The 21,308-nt window shown below is 38.0% G+C and overlaps 2 protein-coding genes across 5 annotated transcripts in view; one reads left to right on the forward strand and one right to left on the reverse strand.

Annotated features, from left to right (window-relative positions):
• The window catches only part of mindy4b (MINDY family member 4B), a 30,217-nt gene extending 26,032 nt beyond the window's left edge, over positions 1 to 4,185 (forward strand). For all 3 annotated transcript variants that reach the window (XM_056266021.1, XM_056266019.1, XM_056266020.1), the window contains 7 exons: positions 75 to 240; positions 878 to 943; positions 1,052 to 1,122; positions 1,822 to 1,894; positions 1,988 to 2,164; positions 3,661 to 3,841; positions 3,958 to 4,185. In XM_056266021.1, coding sequence (XP_056121996.1) covers positions 75 to 240; positions 878 to 943; positions 1,052 to 1,122; positions 1,822 to 1,894; positions 1,988 to 2,164; positions 3,661 to 3,841; positions 3,958 to 4,100 — 877 coding nt within the window. In that variant the 3' untranslated portion in view covers positions 4,101 to 4,185. The remainder of the gene's footprint in view (positions 1 to 74; positions 241 to 877; positions 944 to 1,051; positions 1,123 to 1,821; positions 1,895 to 1,987; positions 2,165 to 3,660; positions 3,842 to 3,957) is intronic.
• A 921-nt stretch (positions 4,186 to 5,106) lies between these two features.
• zmp:0000001236 (mastermind-like protein 2) overlaps positions 5,107 to 21,308 on the reverse strand; it is a 74,474-nt gene continuing 58,272 nt past the window's right edge. For both annotated transcript variants that reach the window (XM_056266018.1, XM_056266017.1), the window contains exons 3-6: positions 17,648 to 18,904; positions 7,507 to 7,674; positions 7,094 to 7,202; positions 5,107 to 6,751 (exon numbers count right to left, since the gene is read on the reverse strand). In XM_056266018.1, the coding sequence (XP_056121993.1) occupies positions 5,931 to 6,751; positions 7,094 to 7,202; positions 7,507 to 7,674; positions 17,648 to 18,904 (2,355 nt within the window). In that variant the 3' untranslated portion in view covers positions 5,107 to 5,930. The remainder of the gene's footprint in view (positions 6,752 to 7,093; positions 7,203 to 7,506; positions 7,675 to 17,647; positions 18,905 to 21,308) is intronic.

A 21,308-nucleotide genomic window follows, 5' to 3' on the forward strand; every position in this document is an offset into this window, starting at 1 on the left:
TCTCTCTCTCTCTCTCTCTCTCTCTCTCTCTCTCTCTCTCTCTCTCTCTCTCTCTCTCTCTCTCTCTCTCTCAGTCTGCTGGAGGTCGGGGAGAAGGAGCAGAGGAGGGCGCTGGCAGCAGCTCTAGCTGACATCTTGTGGACAGCTGGCGAGGAGCAGACGGCTACCGTCTCCTTGGTCACGTCCGAGCGCTGTTTCACCCCCCACCTCGACTACAAACTGGACAGCTTCACAGAGAGGGTATGTGTTGGGGGGGGGGGGGGGGGGGGGGTAATAAGAGTTATGCAATCAGATTACTTTTTTCAAGTAACAAGCGCTGTGTGTGAACATGATGATGATTGTAGTTCTAGACTAAATGTGAACATGCATTTACTCTCACTTGCACAAAAACACATTCAGTATCGCTCAAAAGAAATAAAAACAGTGAAATGCAACTATTAAGCAAACCTGCAATAATTAAATGTTTAATAACAGAAATATACTTTATGTATTTAATCTCACTTTATTAAGCAATGTCTTTGCTGCTGACCTTTGATGATCCAATTCAACCATACTAAGCTAAAAATGCTTTAGGTAAACTTCACATTTGTGCTTTCTCTTTTTTTAATGTTGAGGTAAGAGTGTTGAATTTTCTTCTCCTGCGTCATTTTACTTTTGGTGTAAAAGGGCCTTTATATTAGCCAAAAATATAACTTTTTTGGGGGGGTTATTAAAAAATGAACAAGCAAGTCCAGTCCAGGTGAGAAAAAGTCATGTAAAAACTAAGTAATACAGTTACTTTTTTAGCGCGTAATGCAATATTACTTTTAAAAGTAACTTTCCCCAACACTGTACATATGTTGTAATTGTTTAATGTTTTTTTTTTTTTATTCCACAGTTGCAGCTTTTCACCTTTAAAAAGAAAGAAGATGTTAGATCTTTTATATGTGAGCACATCCAATGTGTGGGTAAATGTATTATTTATTACAAATTATTTTTTTATTAATGCTTTATATTATGCATCGAATGTACATTTATGTTGTATTAAGAACTTTGACCTGAATGTTTGTAGTTTAAGGAAGAAGGAAGCCATGGAATGATACTTTTTCTGTACAGCCTTGTCTTCTCCAGGACTATTGACAGGTATGTCCTCAGAAATACACAACCTTTCAAAAGTTTTCTTGAAAGGAATTATTATTTATATTCAGCAAGAAAGCCTTGCTGATCAAACGTGACAGTAAATACTGTTCATTCATTCGATAACCATTTCAGTCGTATCCGACTTGTGGGCCATCTCTTGCCATACGTGAGAGACTGTCCATGAATTTTCTTGGAAATAATTTTTTTTCCATTGTAGGTCGCCAGGTCTTACCCCAGCCCTCCCTATTACATGACTCACACACACATGCATTCACACCTACGGACAATTTAGAGTCTCCAATTTACCTATACTTAATACTTTTACAAATGTTAGAAAAAAAAGTTATTTTAAAAAATCAGGGGGGGGAAAAACAGATTCGAATAGTACAGTAATAATATTACACAATATCATTTTTTTGTTGTTTTTACTGTATTTTTGATCAAATAAATGTAACCTTGGTGAGCATCACATACTTATCTTAAAAAACATTAAAATATCTTACCAACGCCTAATTTTTGAATTGGTAGATTATTTAGGAAATATTTTAAGGATCAATACTATCACTAATAATATCATTAATAATTGCACTTGCAGGTAAACATTATAACATACATCTCCAGTGTCAGAGAAATACCTCAAGATTTGACCTCATAATTGCATGAAAAGAGTGAATGAATTAAGCATAGTCTCTGAATTTGTAGGATACGAGCAGACTTCGATTGTACCACCACTCATCTTTTGCATTTGAGCTTGGGGAACTTTGTTTGTCGACAGGTAAGGTGTTTTTTTGTTGTTGTTTTTTGTCTTTTGTCTCTGTTGAATCTTAGTAGCTATTGAATTGCTTCATATTGTCTCTGTATGTATTAGGCTTTATTAAACCTGCTGTTGACCGGCCGTGCTTCCCCTCATGTCTTCAACGGTACGTCACTTAACGATGAGAAAGACCAACCGCTCGCCCACCCGCTCCACGGGGTTCTGACTCGCAGTCATGTTGGGTATCTCTTCTGGAACAGAGAACAAGTCAAGCATGCACAGCTCCCCCTGGTACAGTACCCATCCTATGTGTTTTCTAGAGGGTTTGGGGGATTTATCACCTTTCCCATGTACAGAAAATGGAAGTGTACCGGTATTTCTTCTCTGTCAGAACTGTCTGGGTTTTTGTCCCATCATCTTTGACACCTGATCTTACTTTCTCTAACTTTGCAGTAGGTTAACTTGGGTAACCTAAGAATAAATGCTGTAAATGACAAGATACTTGAGCCACACTGATCAAACCCTTTGGAGAATTTCTAGGCACTTTTCAAAAACAAGGGCAGTTCCCTGAGAAACATACTGTACAAAATGGATCCATTGAAGCTGACAATTTTGAGTTCACAAAAGATCATTTAAGGATCCCTAGTGGTTCTCCAAGGACTTTAGAATACGTTTAAAAAGAGTACTTGTGGAAATAATGTGATGAATGTAATGTTAATTGGGCAATTGCAATTAAATGAAAATGTCTTATGGTTTAATTTTCTATTAAATGCATCTGAAATTTAGAGAGCTTTGACCTATTTAAGTAGACATCCACAATTGTAATTACTCTCAAGTAGGACTTAAATACATCTACTGCCAAATGTATTGACAACCATTTATCGTAAACTAAAATATACTTAATGCTATATAATAATGTACATTTTATTCTATATTTAAATATTTGTAATGAAGTTGCAATTTAGAACATTTAAAATAAATTAAATACATTTAATATTGAAGAACACCCTAGACTTAAAACTATACACATGCTTTACATGTGCAAATGAGCATTTTTATCAGGCTCCAATTTTTAGGTTCAGTAGTCACTTTAATGGTAATGAGTTAAAAGGTTATTAATCAGTTATTGAAATACCTTATTTTGAAAAATGTCACTGATAAGAGTAAATGTAAAAACAAAAATGTTCATTTAAAAGAAAAATGGACAGACTTGGAGGTTTTAAATAAGTCTTCAATCTAAATATACAGTCAAACCAAAATGTATGCAGGCACCTTCAACATTTCTCACTATATCAGTTTATTTGCTATAGTTTAGAAAATGGTAATAAAATACGACAAGACCTCAGAGTTATCAAATCAGTTGATATTTCACTGGTTTTGTCCATCCTTCTGTTAGACTGTCTCACAAATTAATTATGTTGAATATCTGTCAGCTGGTAAATATAACTACACAATTAGATAATACCAATTTAGCTCAACCAATTACCAAGCAATGCTTCATTTTGTTCAGTCTGTGGTGTAAAATGGTCGCATTATGAATTAAAGAAAAAACACTTCAGCAAAACATGGTCAGGTCAAAATGTCTGCATAATTTTTGGTACCAATTTTACTGGTAGTCCACTGTATGAAGAATTGTCGGGTATAATGTCACAGTTTACTTTATTTTGCTATCCTCCCTTACATAAATGTACAACAAAGAACCATAATGTAAAGTGTTACCTAAATAAATAACTATATCGATTATATTTTAAAAGCATTCATGTTGAGTGGATCCCTTTTTTCCTAAGGTGGGCAGCATGCTGAAAACCCCCAGGCTGCCTATCTGGGTGTGCAACATCAACGGCACTTACAGTGTTTTGTTCAGCCCAAACCGCTCGTTGCTCTCTGACTGGAAGATGGAGCATCTTTTCCAGCTTTACTTCTACAACGGCCAACCGACTCAGCTCAACACAACAGTGCTCACCATAGGTACAGTCAATAGCTAAACCCATACCTCTTTCTCACTGATGCTGCCTGCCTGTTATATAGTTGTGTGAATCAAAACATTTAATATGTACCGGTATTGCTTTTTTTTTGTATTTCAGATACACACTCTCATCACTGGGAGGCTGAAAATAAAGACATTCAGGGAGACCTAGAGAAAAAGTTTCCATCTGTAGAGATGACCATTAGGACGAAGTGGGAGGGTGCTGTTATTGACTGGAATGGGACCGTGCCTTTTTTCTGAAGAGGTTTGAACCAGGGTTTGCACCTGATATCCAGCCCACCTCTCGTTTTATACGCTCCTTTAAAAGCATAGGCTGATATAGTTTTTAAATCCGGCTTAATTTGAACTTTTAGCCTTCCATTTAAACATATGAACATTTAACAAAAGTGAAAAGGCAAAAATATGTAAAACATCTTTCGATTTGTCAGAAATATATTTAAATCTGGTTTACACAGGTTCCTTTTCTGGTGTTTATAGTTTATATGATCTAGCTTCCATAGTGTTTTTGTCCTTCAAGTTGGATCTGATATGGGATGCTAGTATCAAGTCTCAAGACTGGTCTCAAGTCAAGTGTCAAGTCATGATGGAAAAGGCTTATGTCTCAAGTTACAGGGTTTAATCAATTTAAGTCAAGATCTTAATTCAAAGCCTTGCAAAGTATTTGATTCCTATCTGGCATTAAACATGTTTATTATATTTTTATATAGCTACTGTTTATGCTTATCAATGTTTATATGTGAATAAAAGCCTAAATTAATTCTGCTCAGCATATAAAGCGATCGTGTATCTTCAGAACATTTGGACTAAACCACTTAATATGGATTTGTTTTATGATCTCTTTATTAACTTTTTGAAGCGTCAAAGTGGTAGTTGCGTAGCTGTCTTTGGAGAGACAGAAATCGCTTAGATTTCAGTAAACACATCTTCATTTGTGTTCTGAAGATGAACGACAGTCTTACAGGTTTGGAATGAGGGTGAGTAATTATCTTTTTATGTACATAGTTAAGGACCCCTAATATAAAGTGTGACCGAAGATTGTTTAGGTACTACGGAGCTGCAATATTAAGAGCATTACAAGTAGCAGTATTTTATAACTGTTAGTGTATAGAGATGATTGAATCAGGGCTGATATGATCAGATTTTCCTGAATCTGGTAATAACAACAGAGGACCTAAGACAGAGCCTTGTAGTACTTCACTTCCATTTGACATTAAATATAAGAAATAAATAGTCAAAATGTTCTGTAAATGTTCTTCTTTGATGTAGTTTATTATCAAAGGCTAAGTTGACAATATGATATACACTTATGACAGAATTATAGTGCATTATAGAAAACAAATAGAAAAAATATCTTTCATATAACAGATACAGATGTACAAATACAATATTACCAATAAGAACTTTCAAAACTCGCTGTGTCTTTCTAAATAAGGTTGACTTTATCAGTTAACAACATCTAACATTCTAAGCATATGTTTATTCCCTTTACAGATTTTACTCTTTTAGGTATGTAATAAAATTATACATAAATGGCTCTTTTTCAATACCCGTTGATATGTAATTTGAGAATGGATAGTCAAAACAGATCTGAACGTTTCATTTCACACAATAGTATTTTAAATGCCAAATATTTAAGGTGTATAACCTTGAACTATAAGAGCCAGATTAAGCAAAGTATCGATCATTTCAAACGGCCTGCTTGTTAAGTGTCGATGGCATGACCGATGGCTCCATTATGGCATTTATTTTACATTAATCTCTGCTAATGGAGTAACAAAAGCTCTAACAGAAATCTCACAGCATTTTAATAACAACTGATATGAATATAGGGGGTAGTGTGTGGTTGATTTAAAAAAAAAAAAAAAAAAAAAACACTGAAGCAATGAACGTGAAACTTTACAACATGTTAGTAGAAGATATGAAGAAACGACCCAACAATATACTAGTACATATAATACATTTGTTTTCCACTCAAATACAAGGATAATAAAATATTTTAACAGGCCTTTCACATCAGGCTCCTAATACAGACATTTTGAACATAATTCTCATGCTTTGAGTCTGTTCTTTTTACGAATGTCCGCCTAGTATTTCCTCCAGGTTGATGTCTTTCATCCAGTCATCATTGCTCGAACCTGATTTAAGCAGGGAGTCGATGAAATCAGAGTCTGCGTTTAACCCTGGTACCGTGTTATCATCCTCCGGTAGGAAGTCAAAGGTCAACCGGCCTGCTCGGTTGTTCTGATAAGTTGCTGAGCTTTGGCTCAGCCCTCCAAATGTGGTCGGGCAACCCTGCTGTTCGGGGGAGGACTGGGTCAGGCAAGTCACTCCAGGTAGTGGGGGTATTCTAGGCTGACTGGATCTGGGAGCAGAGCTTCTGATCGCAGGGTTTATGGGTAGCAGGCTAGAATGAGGTGCCACCTGGTTAGGTGGGCAAATAGACCTCGGAGGAAAATTAATGTCACTTTGTGGGATCACTGTATTGGGGAGCCTTTTGACATCTAGTCCTGGTAGAGCTCCACTCTGTTTGGCACTGGTTGCCCAGCTCAAAGCAGAGTCCATCCTGCTGGTATTGGTGCTCATGTCACCCAGTCTTTGCCCCAGCAGGGAGTCTTGACCGATGCTGGTCCTCACAGTGCTTGATCGAAAAGTGGCCCCCTGGTTGTTAGTCCCATGGAACTGAGGCTTGTTTTGCTGATGCACCATTCGGATCAGGCCGCTGGGTTGCTGCCGTAGCTGGTTTGCACAAGCTTGAGCACCTGTGGGTCCTGAATTGGGGTCTTGTCCAAGCGGAAATCTTCTCTCCCCTGAGGAGGGCACCATCTTAGTACCCTGTCCACTGGGCAGGTGGCGTGATAAAGGTTGGATGTCATTTTGGTCTGAGCCATTGCCTGTTGTATATGTATAAACAAAATATTGGTGGTTTAAAATACTGATTTACCAAGCAATATCATACTGTAAATGTCTAATACCTGAATTAAGGTTTGGTGTGGTTGCTTAATCAATTAATCCATTTTGTTTAATTAATCCTATTGTATCATCGGCATTATAGCAAGAGTATCATTTTTTGCATTTACTTTAAATGCAGTTTAATCATGACAACTTTCGGAATGGTTTTAGCATGCTATTGAATATGACAATGTTAATGTATTTGGTCTTGGTGAACTGTTAGCTTTTGTTAGACTTGCTACTGCTAATAGATACACAGACACAGTCTGAAGGTATAAGCACACCTGAGTATAAGCCAGGCTGTTGAGCTCCAACTCCATTGCGTGGGTGTTTGTAGTCTGGTGGAGGTCGTGTTAGATGACGACTGAACTGATCCTGCGCGCTCAGTTTCTCCTGAAAAATTCACAGAAAAACGACATTATTTAGAAGTTTAGGAATAAAAACTCCATAGATTACAACGGACCAAATAGTCAGTGGTCATTCATAGGATCACAAATGTAGGGGAGACTGGGGCTAGTTGTCACACAGGAAAGTTTTACAAGGGCTGTTGTGTATACCCGTAACTAGCAATAATGTATTGACGAACACCTAGTTCAAAAAAGCATTATTTCTCAAAATACCAATCAGTAAACATTTAGAAAACCGAATAGTCATACGTATTTAGGTATAAAAGACATTTCCAAACTTTAGCACTCACTGTATCAGCGATGTTGTGTTGCGGTTGGCCCAGTTGTCGTTGAATGTTCTGGTCTTGGCCTGGGTTCTTCTGTTGAGAGCTGAGAACTGGTGGCCTCTGCTGTTGAGCCTGGCCTGTTATATCTGCAGGACGCCCATTCGCTGGTACACGAGGTCCTGGTGATATTCCCTACAAATACAAAATGTGTTATCTAAACTGCACATCAAACTGGCCACATCCAACTGTGATTGAACGATTAGTCCACTAGAGGGAGAGCTTTGTTTACGGTGAGTCTGATGTTACACAGTCACTGTTCACATGTGACTTCCTGTGTGTGTGGTGATAGGGATTTTCCATAGCCTTTCCCACACTGTTCTATCACTTGGAGAAAACACGTCCATGACTATATCCATAATGGGGACATAATGGTACCAAAGGGAGGGCAAATTAGTCCGAAATTCTCAAAACATCCTGTCGTTTTAATATGTCTGCAGTCACACATGGACTGTAAATAAATGCTTGCTCTTACATTTAGAAAGCACGGTGTAACAGACTGTTGTTTAAACATGTAAACAGCAGTTTTAGCTTTGAAATCACTGGAATTTTGTCAGATACCCTGGTCAATGAGGCTCTCTGGGCTAGCGGTTAGTGAGACTTTTTTTGCACACAGACAGTAGCACAGGTTTACTATTTAACTGATAGTCTTGCTCAAGCCCTGCTGCACTCTTATGAGAATGATCCTATGGGGCGCAACCCAATTGCTGCCAGCAAAGGACAGATTTATTCAGCCACAGGGCAGAGGCACGCAATAACAGATAATCTCATAGGCCCACTTATCCCGTTTTTTGCACTTCGCTGAAATGCACTTATACCGAGGCTGTGATATTTCATGTTAGTTTCTCTTTCAAAGCACTGATTAAATGGTTGAGCGCTGGTACTTTAGCCGTGAAAAACTAAACTTGGACGAGAGCAGAGCACTATTGTAATCAATTATAAAAACAGACACTGCTATCGGTTTCAATGTAGTGTTAAGTAATACTGTTTGTATGTACTAAATAACAAGGTTATTACAAGGTTAATAACAAAGTACTCCCTAAAATATATCCCAGATAGAAGTTGCTTACGCACAAGTAAGCTAACGTGATCACCTAACATTCAACAGCATATAGGTCCAATTTAATTAATTTTATAAAACGCTGGCGGGGAAAGAGTAAGTAGTTTTTTAAAGTTCATTGATATCTTTAAAAAAGATTATATAGTTATCAAATATAGATTAGCTACCATAAAAATAAACTCTGTTATCGGTTGCCAAAAACTCAGTTCCCAAGAGTTCTGAAACAGTAGCACTAGCCACAAGGTCATGTGTTCGATTCCCAAGGAATGCACGAGCTGATACAATCTATACCTTAAATCCTAAGTAGGTTGCTTTGGATTCAATGTATAATGCATTAATGTAAATTCCAAACCTGTATAACTTTATTTGTTCCATAGTAGACCAAAGGAGATGTTTAGTTCAAGTCCAAAAAGGACCATAAAAGTGTCACAGCAGTCCACTAGTGTGCTATATTTTCCCATGTCTCATACCGTAGCTTTGTGTGAAGTACAGAGTCTTTACAGAGTCATTTTAGCTTAAAATCTGACATCAAAATCACATTTATACTCACATTCAAATATGTTATAAATGGAATATAGAGAATGTATTACTTTTATGGTGCTTTTTTTTGGTCACTGGCCATTAAATGAAATCACGTTCCATTATGTATGGAAAAGAGCAGCTTGAACATTCCACTAAATATCTCATTTTGTGTTCTATGGAAGAAAGGCATACAGGTTTGGAATTACATGCATGAGTGTAAAATCCTGACAGAATTTGAGAGAAAGTATCTGTCGCTGGGTCCGATATGGGCTTTCTAGGAAGGAACTCCAAACTATTACACAGTGTCATACATTATAACGAATGTCAAGGAAAAAGACCATTGCACTGAAAACCAAAAGTTAAAAAGTAACAATTTTGTGTCTAATAGCTTCAGTAAATTGAAGTACTTATAAACAACCCTGAACCTGAGAAACTTTGTAAGCGCCCAGATCTCGCCGGAGCATCTACAAAACAGCAGAGGCTGAAGGCTTCTGTCCTCAGCAAACTCTGTTTGAGAACGTCAGCCCGGACGGCCAAACACACTGTGTATACAGTGTCAATCACAGTGTTGACACGAAACATTTCCCAGGGCAGAAAGGATTTTACTGAAACCCCACTGCGTTACGCGAGGCTATTAATTTGAGAACAGATGTCTTTAAGAGAGAAACTCCCTCTAAAGCAGGGGTCTCAAACTCAAATTAACTGGGGGCCGCTGGAGGTAGAGTCTGGGTCAGGCTGGGCCGCATCAAGTATTCCACAAAAAAATAGTATTCAAGTATTCCAAAAAAGGAGCACAACTGATCCAATCTTCTCAATATTTATTAACGTTTCTTCTGAACTGTTCCTCTGAATTTGAACATTCCTTTCTGTACATGATTGGTTCTTCATGAGCTGTCCTTCTGACAGTGGAAGTTCATTTTACAAACTTTCTTTGTCTATAACACATATTTGTGATATTTATATTTGCTTATGTCCTTTTTATTTTCTTTATACAACACATTAATGATATTGAATGTTTTTTTTGGAAGGCACATTTCCTTTTATTATACTTAGAAAAACAATTATTGCTTTTGAAATACAAATATTTGCAGTCATGTCTGCCCGTCTTATTGAATTCTTTGTATAGTGTCTCAAATTACTATACTATACTACAAAGCAAACCTTCTTATCAACCTGTTGGACACATATTACAAGCTCAAAGTGATTATTCTCACATTGTTTTAGAGCAGTGTCTCTCTTCAACACGTCGCTCGCGAGCTACCAGTAGCTCGTGGCCTGATTGGTGGCAGCTCGCCAAGGGGCCGTTCACATATCGCGCTCACATATTTTGCGCGCTCAAGTTCGTAATTTCAAATGTAGGCGCGCGGCAAGCGCGCTCATAATTGAAGCGACGCGCTCATTTTTTCCAGGCCCAGTATGTTTGTACTTCGCGGTTGTCTATGACAACTATTGACAACAAACCCTCCGTAAGCTGTCACGAGACTATCTATGGTAGCTCATAAGGGATACATTTTTTTTTTTTTTTTTTTTTTACGCGGCACACGCAACGACGGGCCGCACTAACATTAAACTTTAATGTCAAGTAGGGGGCCACAAAATATCACCCCGCGGGCCGCAAATGGCCCGCGGGCCGCGAGTTTGAGACCCCTGCTCTAAAGCCTCACTCAAGAGGTCCAGAAATGAAAACACTAAAAGATCTCTTCTGTCATGGGAGGAATTCCACAGTAGACCACAGAGACGGAAGAATATGAGAGTGTGCGACAGAAATTATTCAGAGAGAACACTTTCTAGAGATACATGGTTTCTAAGTGGATCTCATAAATGCCACATTCCCTGATGGATCAGCTCTGGGATGTCTGATAATTAATGAGAGGGCGAGTGAGTTCAGTCCGGAGCTGTGATAAGCTCCTTTCACAATGCAAAGATGTATCTCTTCCTGAGAAAATTACTCTAAAAAGGAAAACTTCGGAAGAGGACAATAATGCGACTACAAATGTGGCCAAGGTGTTACGTAGTTGCTAAGGTTTTCTAAGAAGGTTTTTTTTTTTTCTAGGTCAGATTGCTTAAAAAAATTATATTGGACAACTGGTACTGAGTGAGATACGCATCTAAATCTAATATTATCATGTACATTTACAAATTACTACAAAATAACATAGACGTATTTTTAAAAAAAATACTCAGTTTTTACTGAACTGACGACTAAAAACTTTCATATTAAAAAATAAAATTATAAAAACTATAATTGACAAGTGTAGGCTGTGTAGCGATATCCACCGAGATGATGCGTGACGCAGAATGATGATAAACAAGACTTTAAATAAACACCAACAACATTTATACAACACAACAAACAAGCAACATTAATGAGAAACGAAGAACAAAATCTTAAATACACAGAGGATAATCATTAACGGAACAGGGAACAGGTGAGGACTATTCAGAAACCATAGTAACTAATAAATGACAACGCCAATGAAAACTAAGAGTACGTTTACACGACAACGATATGCTTAAACCGGAGAAGTTTTTCCTTTGAGTTTTCCGTGTACAGACGACAACATCGCAAAACGATCCCTATTCACACAGATCCGCTAAAACGACTAAAAACGCTCAATTCTGCTGCCAGGCCACTAGATGGCGATGAAACGCTATAGACCGAACACGTAATACGCATGTGCATGACATCATCGTCTTCAGAGATTCACGTTTTTGTTGTTTACATGGAGACCGTTTTCAAAAACTTGCACTTTGAAACCTGTTTTCAGGGACCCAAAACGCCGTTGTCGTGTAAACAAACAGCAAAAAAACGCATAAAAAGTTTTCAATTTTTAGTTGAAAACGGTGTAGTGTAAACCACCCCTAAGACTAAAACTAAACAAGACATAATTGAAAATGATCGTAACAATAATAGTATCTTAATGACACAAAAATAACACTGGTTGGTATAATAGGTTTATGAAAATATTATATCATTTAAAAAAAAAAAAAAGTTAAAATTTACTTGCTCAAATTGTTAGGAGGTGTAACCATCAATGAATAAAAATATATATTAAAAAACAATTTATTATATATATTTTTTCGTGAGTCATGCCACATGACATTTTACTGTCTAAACTAACTTTTTCATAAAATATATGACTTTTTCTTTTTCTAAAAGAAATATCAAATTATATGATATTTTAAGAGACTTAAAACATAGGTAGGGGTCCTATCTATGATATATCATTTCCTGTTTAATGTGTTTTCCCTGCATGTTTGTTGGTCGCACCACATTTGGCAGACAAGTTTTTCAAATAAACAGTGAAACGATAAATAATAATGACAAATCACAAGCAATTAATTCGTTTCTCTTTCCAATAATTTTATAATTGATGAGGCCTTTTTTTCTTCATTATGATCAGACAGTTGCACCAGCCTGACATTTTTTTAATCTATGCCCCCCCAAAAATGATCAATGTATTTTAATCCAGAAATTAACATGGTCATCACAGAAGAGGTAGACCTACTTAAGTCATTGTATGTATGAATTGCATATTTATTTAGTTTGAACATTTATAGATGCACTAAAAAAAGTAGGTGTAGAAACCATTTTCACAAGTAAATTTCACAAACAATTCCAAAGATAGGCATGTAACATTGAATTAATCCTAAAGTTTTGAAGTAGAAAAACTGAAATGGTATTTTATACTTCAATTATCAGTTTTATTACAACTTTAAAAAAAATAATTTTTAAAGTGTAAAATAGCATCACGTTATCAACCCATTAGCATGCTTGCTAAAGCTAATAAAGAAAGAGAGAGAGAGAGAAAAAGCCACGTATTTGAATAACGTAAAGCCTCTCGTCGTCACATTCCACACATGCTAACATGGTTAAAGTTCAGGTCATATTGTTGTAAAATGCTCTGATGGTGACGACTATGTCCAAAACACAGAAAAAGGGGTTATTCACTTCTGTTCAGGTCTATTCATTACATCTGAACTCCCTCCTCTAGTCGATACCGTGAGAAATTCAGACCATTCTCATAAGTTGTGACCACAAAGCCAGATTGTGTTCACATTTGCCTGAAATCGACTGCCTCAGTCAAACCCTTTGTTATGTGGGGGAGCTAAAGCCTCGTTAGTGTGGCCGTCTCTGTAATCCACTCTTTGTGATCCTGATGTGTCATAAAGCTGTTTTCCATCTCTCTTTCCCTCCTCGTTCTTCACCAGTGCATCGTTAAATGAATACCACATGTGTCCGCGGACTCCATAAAGGAGAGATGTGATTTAGGCTCCCATTCCACCAGCATTACAAGCAGTTGACAGGACTCCAGGCCCGGGCTCTCTCACAGCACTTCCTGCCGACTGGAGGCAGGACGCCCTCCCTAGGGACCAGCTCGGCATCTGGACTTGGCCCCAGATCGTTTTCCCAGGAAACATGCGCTCCTCTCGGAGTTCGGCTACAACAACCTGGCACTCTACCCCAACCCCCACGCTAAACCAACGCATTCCCACTCACATTTATGTTGCATTAATGAAGAGCTTCAGTCAAGCTCTGAGCAGCACTTTAGAGTGTGAGAAAACACAAACCTGAGGCTCAAAACTTCATTGACCTTAACGAAATATATTCTATACTATATCATACTGCTTGTGTGAATAATCTTTGGAATTTTTTTTTTGTTGAGTATATTTGATTCATGAAGCTTTTATATAGTATGATACAGTGAGAATATGGAGCTCATACTTGAGAAGTATAAATTGTATAAATTTGGTGCAGTTGCTAATATTTATATGGCCAGAAAGTCAAATTAAATTTGGATGGCTTAAAATCAATGCAATCAATGCAAATCAATGAGATCTTTATAACAGTATAGCAGGCTATTTACATAAAATCCATATAAATATCAGTTCCCAGACAGTGTCGTCCCAGATCCGGCCCACATCTGGCAAAACACAAAACCCTAAAACAAAACCCTAAACCAAACCAAAACACAAAACTCAAAACCCTAAAACAAAACACAAAACCCTAAACCAAAACACAAAACCCTAAAACAAAACACAAAACCCTAAACCAAAACAAAACACGAAACCCTAAACCAAAACAAGAAACCCTAAACCAAAACCCTAAACCAAAACAAAACCCTAAACCAAAACAAAACACGAAACCCTAAACCAAAACAAGAAACCCTAAACCAAAACAAGAAACCCTAAACCAAAACAAGAAACCCTAAACCAAAACAAAACACAAAACCCTAAACCAAAACAAAACACGAAACCCTAAACCAAAACAAGAAACCCTAAACCAACACAAAACCCTAACACAAAATGATACAAAACCCTAAACCAAACCAAAACACATAACCCTAAAACAAAACACAACACAAAACCCTAACACAAAATAAAACAAAACCCTAAAACAAAACACAAAACCCTAAGCCAAAACAAAATACACACATTTTTGTATGGGAGGGGGGGGGGAGGGGACCCCAAATTCAAATTTAGAATATTGTGAAAAGGTTTTCATAGCTATAAGCCATAATCATCAAAATTATAACAAATAAAGGCTTGAAATATCTCACTTTGCATGTAATGAGTCTATATAATGTATTAGTTTCACCTTTTAAATGAACTTTTGCACGATATTCTAATTTTTTTAGTTTCACCTGTACATCTTTATGTATTTTCATAATTACTTCTGCTGTCTTTTAAATATAGATAAAGTGTACTGCAAGCACAAACATTTACTAAAGCATTAACATCATACTTTAATGCCATTTCTACTGAAACTAGTATGTTATATATTTAAATACTGTATATTTGTAATTAGTAAACATTTGTAATAATGAAGTTACAATAGTACATTTAAAATATAATAACAAACTGTAATATCGAATATCAATGCCACAGTTAGAAGTATTAATCAATAGCTTTAGGATGCAAGTTAACTTCTTTAAAGCACAGCAGAAGATTTAAACAATGATTTAAAATGTTCTTTAAAATAAAACATTAATTTTACATTATAAAAAAGTGTACTTAAAAGTTAAGAAAAAGCTATTAAAATGTACTCCCTTTAAGTACATGTAAGTGGTATTATATTTCATAAATATTATATCATATTTAATATTATATTATTATTTTTATTTAAAAATATGTTTTTAAGATTTGAAGTACACTACAAGTGTTCATTCAACACTATTAAGTGCACTTCTTTTTAACAAGGGGATATTTACTCCTAATGATAGCTGTCAGTTTAGCTAATCTGGAGTGGCGATAAATCGTTTTAGCATCAGCATCGCAGGATGTGCAATGTCAAGTAACCTATAGGGATCGTGTTTGATCTGTACAGACCAGACACCACCGTTTGAAAATCACGTGATCCTCGGATTAATTGCAAACTTTTATCATCAGAGTGAAAGTTTATCATTTGCACGGTTTAGGTCCTGTCAGTGTAAACATTTTGTGAAAATTTGAAATTCGCTGTTTTCTGTACGCTAACACCAACACCGAGTTCCACACTTTTCAGCCTCTATTTGTGCTTGAACGAACACATACACACAAAATAATGTTAAAATACTCATCTCTGCAATTGTCCTCGTAAACACAGTGACATATGGCTTACGTGAACGTAAAACACTTGAGAAAGAAAATGGTATCATTGTTTTGGATCCGTGCATTAGGTACAGTACACAAGACAAGGTCCACTGAAAAAGCTCTTAAAGAGCCTAAACAACTCTCCCAGCAATGGCTGCAAAAAGAGCTGTATGTTCATGTGAGTGAACAAAATATTTGTGTCAAAATCAAGCATGTCTCTCCACACTCCCCTCCATCTGATGTGCTTTTGGAATGGGTAAAGATGACTCCTCTTGTGTGGTTCCCGTTATCATTTCCCACAAAAAAAGTCGAGAGACACTGTTTATTTGAAACTGAAATGGGGGGATGTTCTAGAGCTCCCCAATCATAACAAATCAGTGCCTCAACCTCCGGCACTGGGCTAAGCAGATTACTGTCATTTTCCACAACTTGTCCCTTGCAGCTAACAACCTCCAATTAGCAAATCCCGCTGCGCGCATCTATGCCCTGACGGCAAGTGACTGTGACAGGCGGAGAAATTAGAAGTTTCGCATGTTAATCCACCATGCTCTAGAAAGTCAGGCTACCATCAAACTGCTTTGAGGGGATATACAAATTCAAGGCACCCTACACCCGCCTAGACACCAACAACAATCAAACTAAATGAAAAACAGGCCTACAGCATAGTGCAAATCCATTGAGTTTAAAGCAGTTGGCAGACTGCTATCGGCTAACACAACAGGCTGACAGATGGAAAGAAAGCAGGGTGTGTGGTTTTGACACAACGACTCTATTGTGTCAAGAACAACCTGCTCTGCACAGCGAAAATGTGATAAGAGTGTTTAAATAGAAAATGTAGCAAAGATAATTATTTGACTAAAGTCTTGACGTATCACGCAGTCCAACACAAAGATAGTTGATGTTGAACGGTGGGTCTCATTCACTAAATATTGCGTGGAACTTCTGAACAATATGACGATCTCTGAAGATGTGCTTTTGCCTGACAGCATGCACAGCAAGATTGAATCTTTGGTACAAAAAAGTATGCGTATTTGGTGTGCTGTCCGAGGGGAGGGACAAGCTCGGAATTTTGGCCCAAACTTAGAGTACTGGGTATCCCTGGCTGGGATAGGAACCAGCCAAAAGTGAGGAGTCAGGTGGCCGAGAGATGCAGAAAACTACCGAGGAACATAGGTGAGTATATATATTTGTGGTGCCATCCCAAAGAGACACAAAATCACGTTCTCAGACCTTTACCCTGACATGGAATGACCTGCCCACCTCTACCAGAGCTGCTGAGTCTTTAGCCATTTTCAAGAAACTGCTGAAGATGCATCTTTTTCAGCAACACGCTATTAATACTAACACTTACTATTCTATATCTATTTTTTTTAAACTTGCTTTGCTTATATTGCTCTCCTTATTTGTAAGTCACAATGATTAAATGTAATGTAAATATAAATATGTATATAGACCCCCAGACAGCAACACAGTGTCGGCCCAGATCCGGCCCACGATTCCACGTGTACCAGATGTGGGCCAGATCTGGGCCGACATTATGTTGCTGTCTGGGGTCTATATATATTTATATTTACATTAAATTGTATCATTGTGACTGTTTGTGTGTATTCAACTCGAAACTACAGTGTTAGTGTGAGAGAGCTGTCATCTGCTAATGTTTATAGTTAATCACTGTCCTGATGAAAGAGCAAACAAGGTTCTCAGAAAGCTGCTCAGAAAAAGTGTCAATGAAACCTACAGAAGGAACAGAGATTGAGCGCGATCCAGTAAAAGGCAACAAAGAGTGCAGTGCATGGGTTTGTAATCGAAGCATTGAGAAAATGAGAATCGTCACTCTGACAGTTAGTGAATGTGACCCAGTGTGTTCTGACTTTTACACAAGATGTCAGTGGGAGCATTTACTGTACAGTCAAACAAGCAACAATCATTAAAAGGACCAACACACGCTCTTACCTGTCTCTGCTGTGCCATTTTGAAACCGATTCCAGCACCATGCGGATTGAGTTGAGGCCTTTGAATTAAAGGCTTAGTTTGTAAGCAGGGAGATGACTGCATGGGCAGCTGGCAGTTCTGAAAGTGCATGCCCTGGCCTGCAGTAGACGGCTGCTGTTGTATGGTTGTTTTGTTAGGTGGAACAGCCATGATGGGCATTTGTTTGCCCGTGGTGGAAGGTGGTGCTTTAGGGCTGAAATGCAACAGGGGCTTACTGCTGAGAACCTTTGTGTCGATGTGATGGGAAGGGTTGAATCCATTGGGCTTGAGAAAACAGTTGGACATGCCTTTGGCCTGACCCGCACTTTGAGCGTTAAGTCTCTGCTGAGAAAGGGAAGCATTGCCAGGAAGAGTCTCCTGATTGAAAGAGCCAGGAGTTTGGTGAACACCTAATGCGGAAGACCAGTTCCTAACCCCTCCTGCTTGACTCTGCTGGTGGTTGTGAAGCATAGGGCTGGGCTGCTGTTGGTTAGCAGCCATTTGCTTCAACTGTTCAGCATGTGACATCTCAGGCCATGTTGGAAGACCTCGAGATGGACCCCCAGTAGGTACCTGTCCATGGTGCCCTGAAGTGATGGTTGAGGTGGATAAAGTTGCATTGGCCATAGAAAACGAAGGTCCAGCAGAGGCTGGTCTTAGTTGTTGAGAGCCTCCAGCTGTCTGGCTAAAATCTGGTAAGTACTCTGTCTTGATTGGCTTGTCCAGGTGAATACATGGAGGAGCTGCACCAGCTGAACTGGGTCGGCCCAGATCCAGACCAAAGTCATCTTGCTTTAGCATCTTCTCTAGCTCTAGATCGTTGAGTGATGGCACGTTCTTGGTGAGCTCATCGAACAAGTCCTGGAGCTCTGGGTCAATCTGTTCGCTTACTTCATCTTTGAAGTCAAACATCAATGGGGCATGATCTGTGGACGACTGGCCACAGGTCTGAACCTCAATCGGTTCCTTCTTTATATCCCTTAGAGTTATGTTGAATAAATCACTGCCAACTCCATGAGGCATCATGAAGGTGTCCTTTCTTCGAAGGATGTTACCCTGGGTGGCATCCCCAACCAATCTTTGAGTCTGCCCTGAAGCTAAAGCACAGGATCCAGGTCGAAAAGAGCTGGGCTCCATGCGAAGGCGCTTGAAGTCGGATCCTGACGCTCCACAGGAGAGGCCATTCTGCTTGGGTGTATATCCAGGAGACTGTGCTTCAATCTTTCTCCTAAGTCCTTGCTGAAAAAAAGAATGGAGAAAGAATGGAAAGTTTTTATTGAACTCAACGTGTTTCACAAATCAGGTGCAAAAAAAAAAAAGACAATTAAAGGCATATTTTTCTACAAATTTCTTCAAAAGATTTCTTCAAAAGCCTCACGCTAGCTTTTTTTTTCAGCCAAAATGAACTAATTTTCAGCTCAACTGGGAGACAAGGGCACATAATGTAACAAGACCATCTCTGTCTAATTAATGAACTCTTATTAAAATACTCTTTGATGGTTCAAACCAATTACAACTATGAAGGGAGTTCCAAATATTAGTGTATGAAAAATGTGTTCTCTGGGTGAATTATCTCTATGAAAATTGTTGGAGTTTTGTAATTTATAGCCGATACTCTTTACCCTTGTTCAGTTGCCCATTTTGCATTTCAAAAGAGACTGATTTGATTTAATATAGAAAGTTTATGATTTCCCACAGGGTCCTATTAGGGTAATGTCTACAGATATAGGTTAGACTCCTACTTACTAAGAATGTATGTGCTAGACATAGAATTTGGTCTGGTTGAGTGTTGAGTGCTTATGTGCACAAAAAAGTTTTAATGCTAAATACAGGGGTGCACGCGCGTACATGTATTCTTACACTCGTTCGAACGTGAATGAATCTAAATTCATTTGAAATTAAGGAGGTCATGCCCACAGTTAGTAATTAGCATAATACATGCACAAAGCATCTTCTGTACAGCGATTCATCACTCTCTGCAAATGTGTTTCCCTCTAAAGATGTGCTCTTGCCCTGAGAGCATGCATAGCAAGATATTTCTGTAAAGCCACTCTCAAAACCAGCTGAAACACAAAAAAACACCTTTTACAGAGGCCTAGACTACGTTATCAGCTGTTTTTATGCAGCGCCTATCACAGCTATAATGCATTTGTTTTTCATGACTCTGAAATAGAACTTATTTTAGGGTCTCTTAGTTATAAATTATACATACAGTATTGATACACATTTTTTCTTAACACATTCCATGTCTCTAATGCCACCACAAATGATTTTTGCATTTGTGTCGGGTTTGGTTCTACACCTTAACCTAATTTTACAATTTGTTTATTTGCAAACGTATTGATAGATCAATTTCCTTGTGGAAACGTTCACACACAGGTTTTAAATATGTCTGTACACACAAATCTACAGTTAATGAGACCCAATCCTAATCATATCATGAATATCCCTGGATAAGATTTGAGCATCTCCACTAATCCACATGTTTCACTAGCAGGAGGTCTGTGCTTCCTAACAACATTTGCTGAAAAAAAAATATATATTCCAAAAACTATTGTCTCAAAACCTAGTATTAGCTGTGTGGATAAATTTAGCCATTAGATAGATGATGTTAGACAAAAGAAGGCTTTATCTGTGTCCCTCATTTGCATAAATTACATATCCCACTGTTCGCTTGCTGTAAAGATAGCAGCATTTTCCTTGTGTGAAATGGTTCCCTTTGTTCCTCAAGTCTTCATTTATGTAAATAAGGCTTGAACAATGACTCATAAGCGCTGTTTAAGTGGCCGTATAGAGACAAATGTAGTCCAATACTTGCATATAGAATCATTTTTACTTTAAAGGGCAATGAGGGGATACATTACTAGAGTTAGAAAATGAACCTGACTACAATACGTTACACCAACAAAGCTCCTACATCTGCACATTTTCAGTTGTGCGATGGAGAATGATGAATATAATTTAACAGACAGAATAATCATGAAGTAGCTGCTGACCGAAACCAACCTAACCAACGTTATTTCCACACAGCCGCAATATTGCCAGCACATGGATATGCAAAGTTATTTAAACACCATCTGACATTATTGCCTACAGAGAGAGATGTGTGTTCAACCCAACATCATTATCAGCGCAGGGACGGGTGACTGTGGTGCGGTTTTCGCTGTAGCGGCAAATTGGAGACATTTCCATTTACTGGAAATATTACTGGGCTGGGATGTTTTATGCCTTCAGGACTGGGAGTGATCACACTTCTCCACACCCCACCACCATCTCTCTCTCTCTCAATAGCCACTATGATAGTTAAATGTGCTATATATGGCATGCTGACATCAGTATCAAATCAATTTTCTGACTCATCCAGGTTAAGGATAACAAATGGCATGCAATTGTGTTTGTTCAAACAAGTTCATTGGGATGACGCAAGATTTGAATTAGGCTGGACATCAGGGTGTGTAAGAGAGTGTGTATGTCAATGCTCGGGTGCTGCTACAGTATGTGGTTCCTATTAGGTTTTTAGCCCGTTGTATCGTTGTAAAAATGTACTAGCTTGTTGTGACTGTTTTCTGAAACTGTAGTAATATAGTCGCACATCCATCGTTTGAACCACATTGGTTCAAAATAGGTTTGTCGACGTCATGTG

The sequence above is a fragment of the Rhinichthys klamathensis genome, unplaced genomic scaffold, assembly GCF_029890125.1.
Source record: "Rhinichthys klamathensis goyatoka isolate OS25496 unplaced genomic scaffold, OSU_Roscu_1.1 h1tg000243l_1, whole genome shotgun sequence".
NCBI classification, from domain to species: domain Eukaryota; kingdom Metazoa; phylum Chordata; class Actinopteri; order Cypriniformes; family Leuciscidae; genus Rhinichthys; species Rhinichthys klamathensis.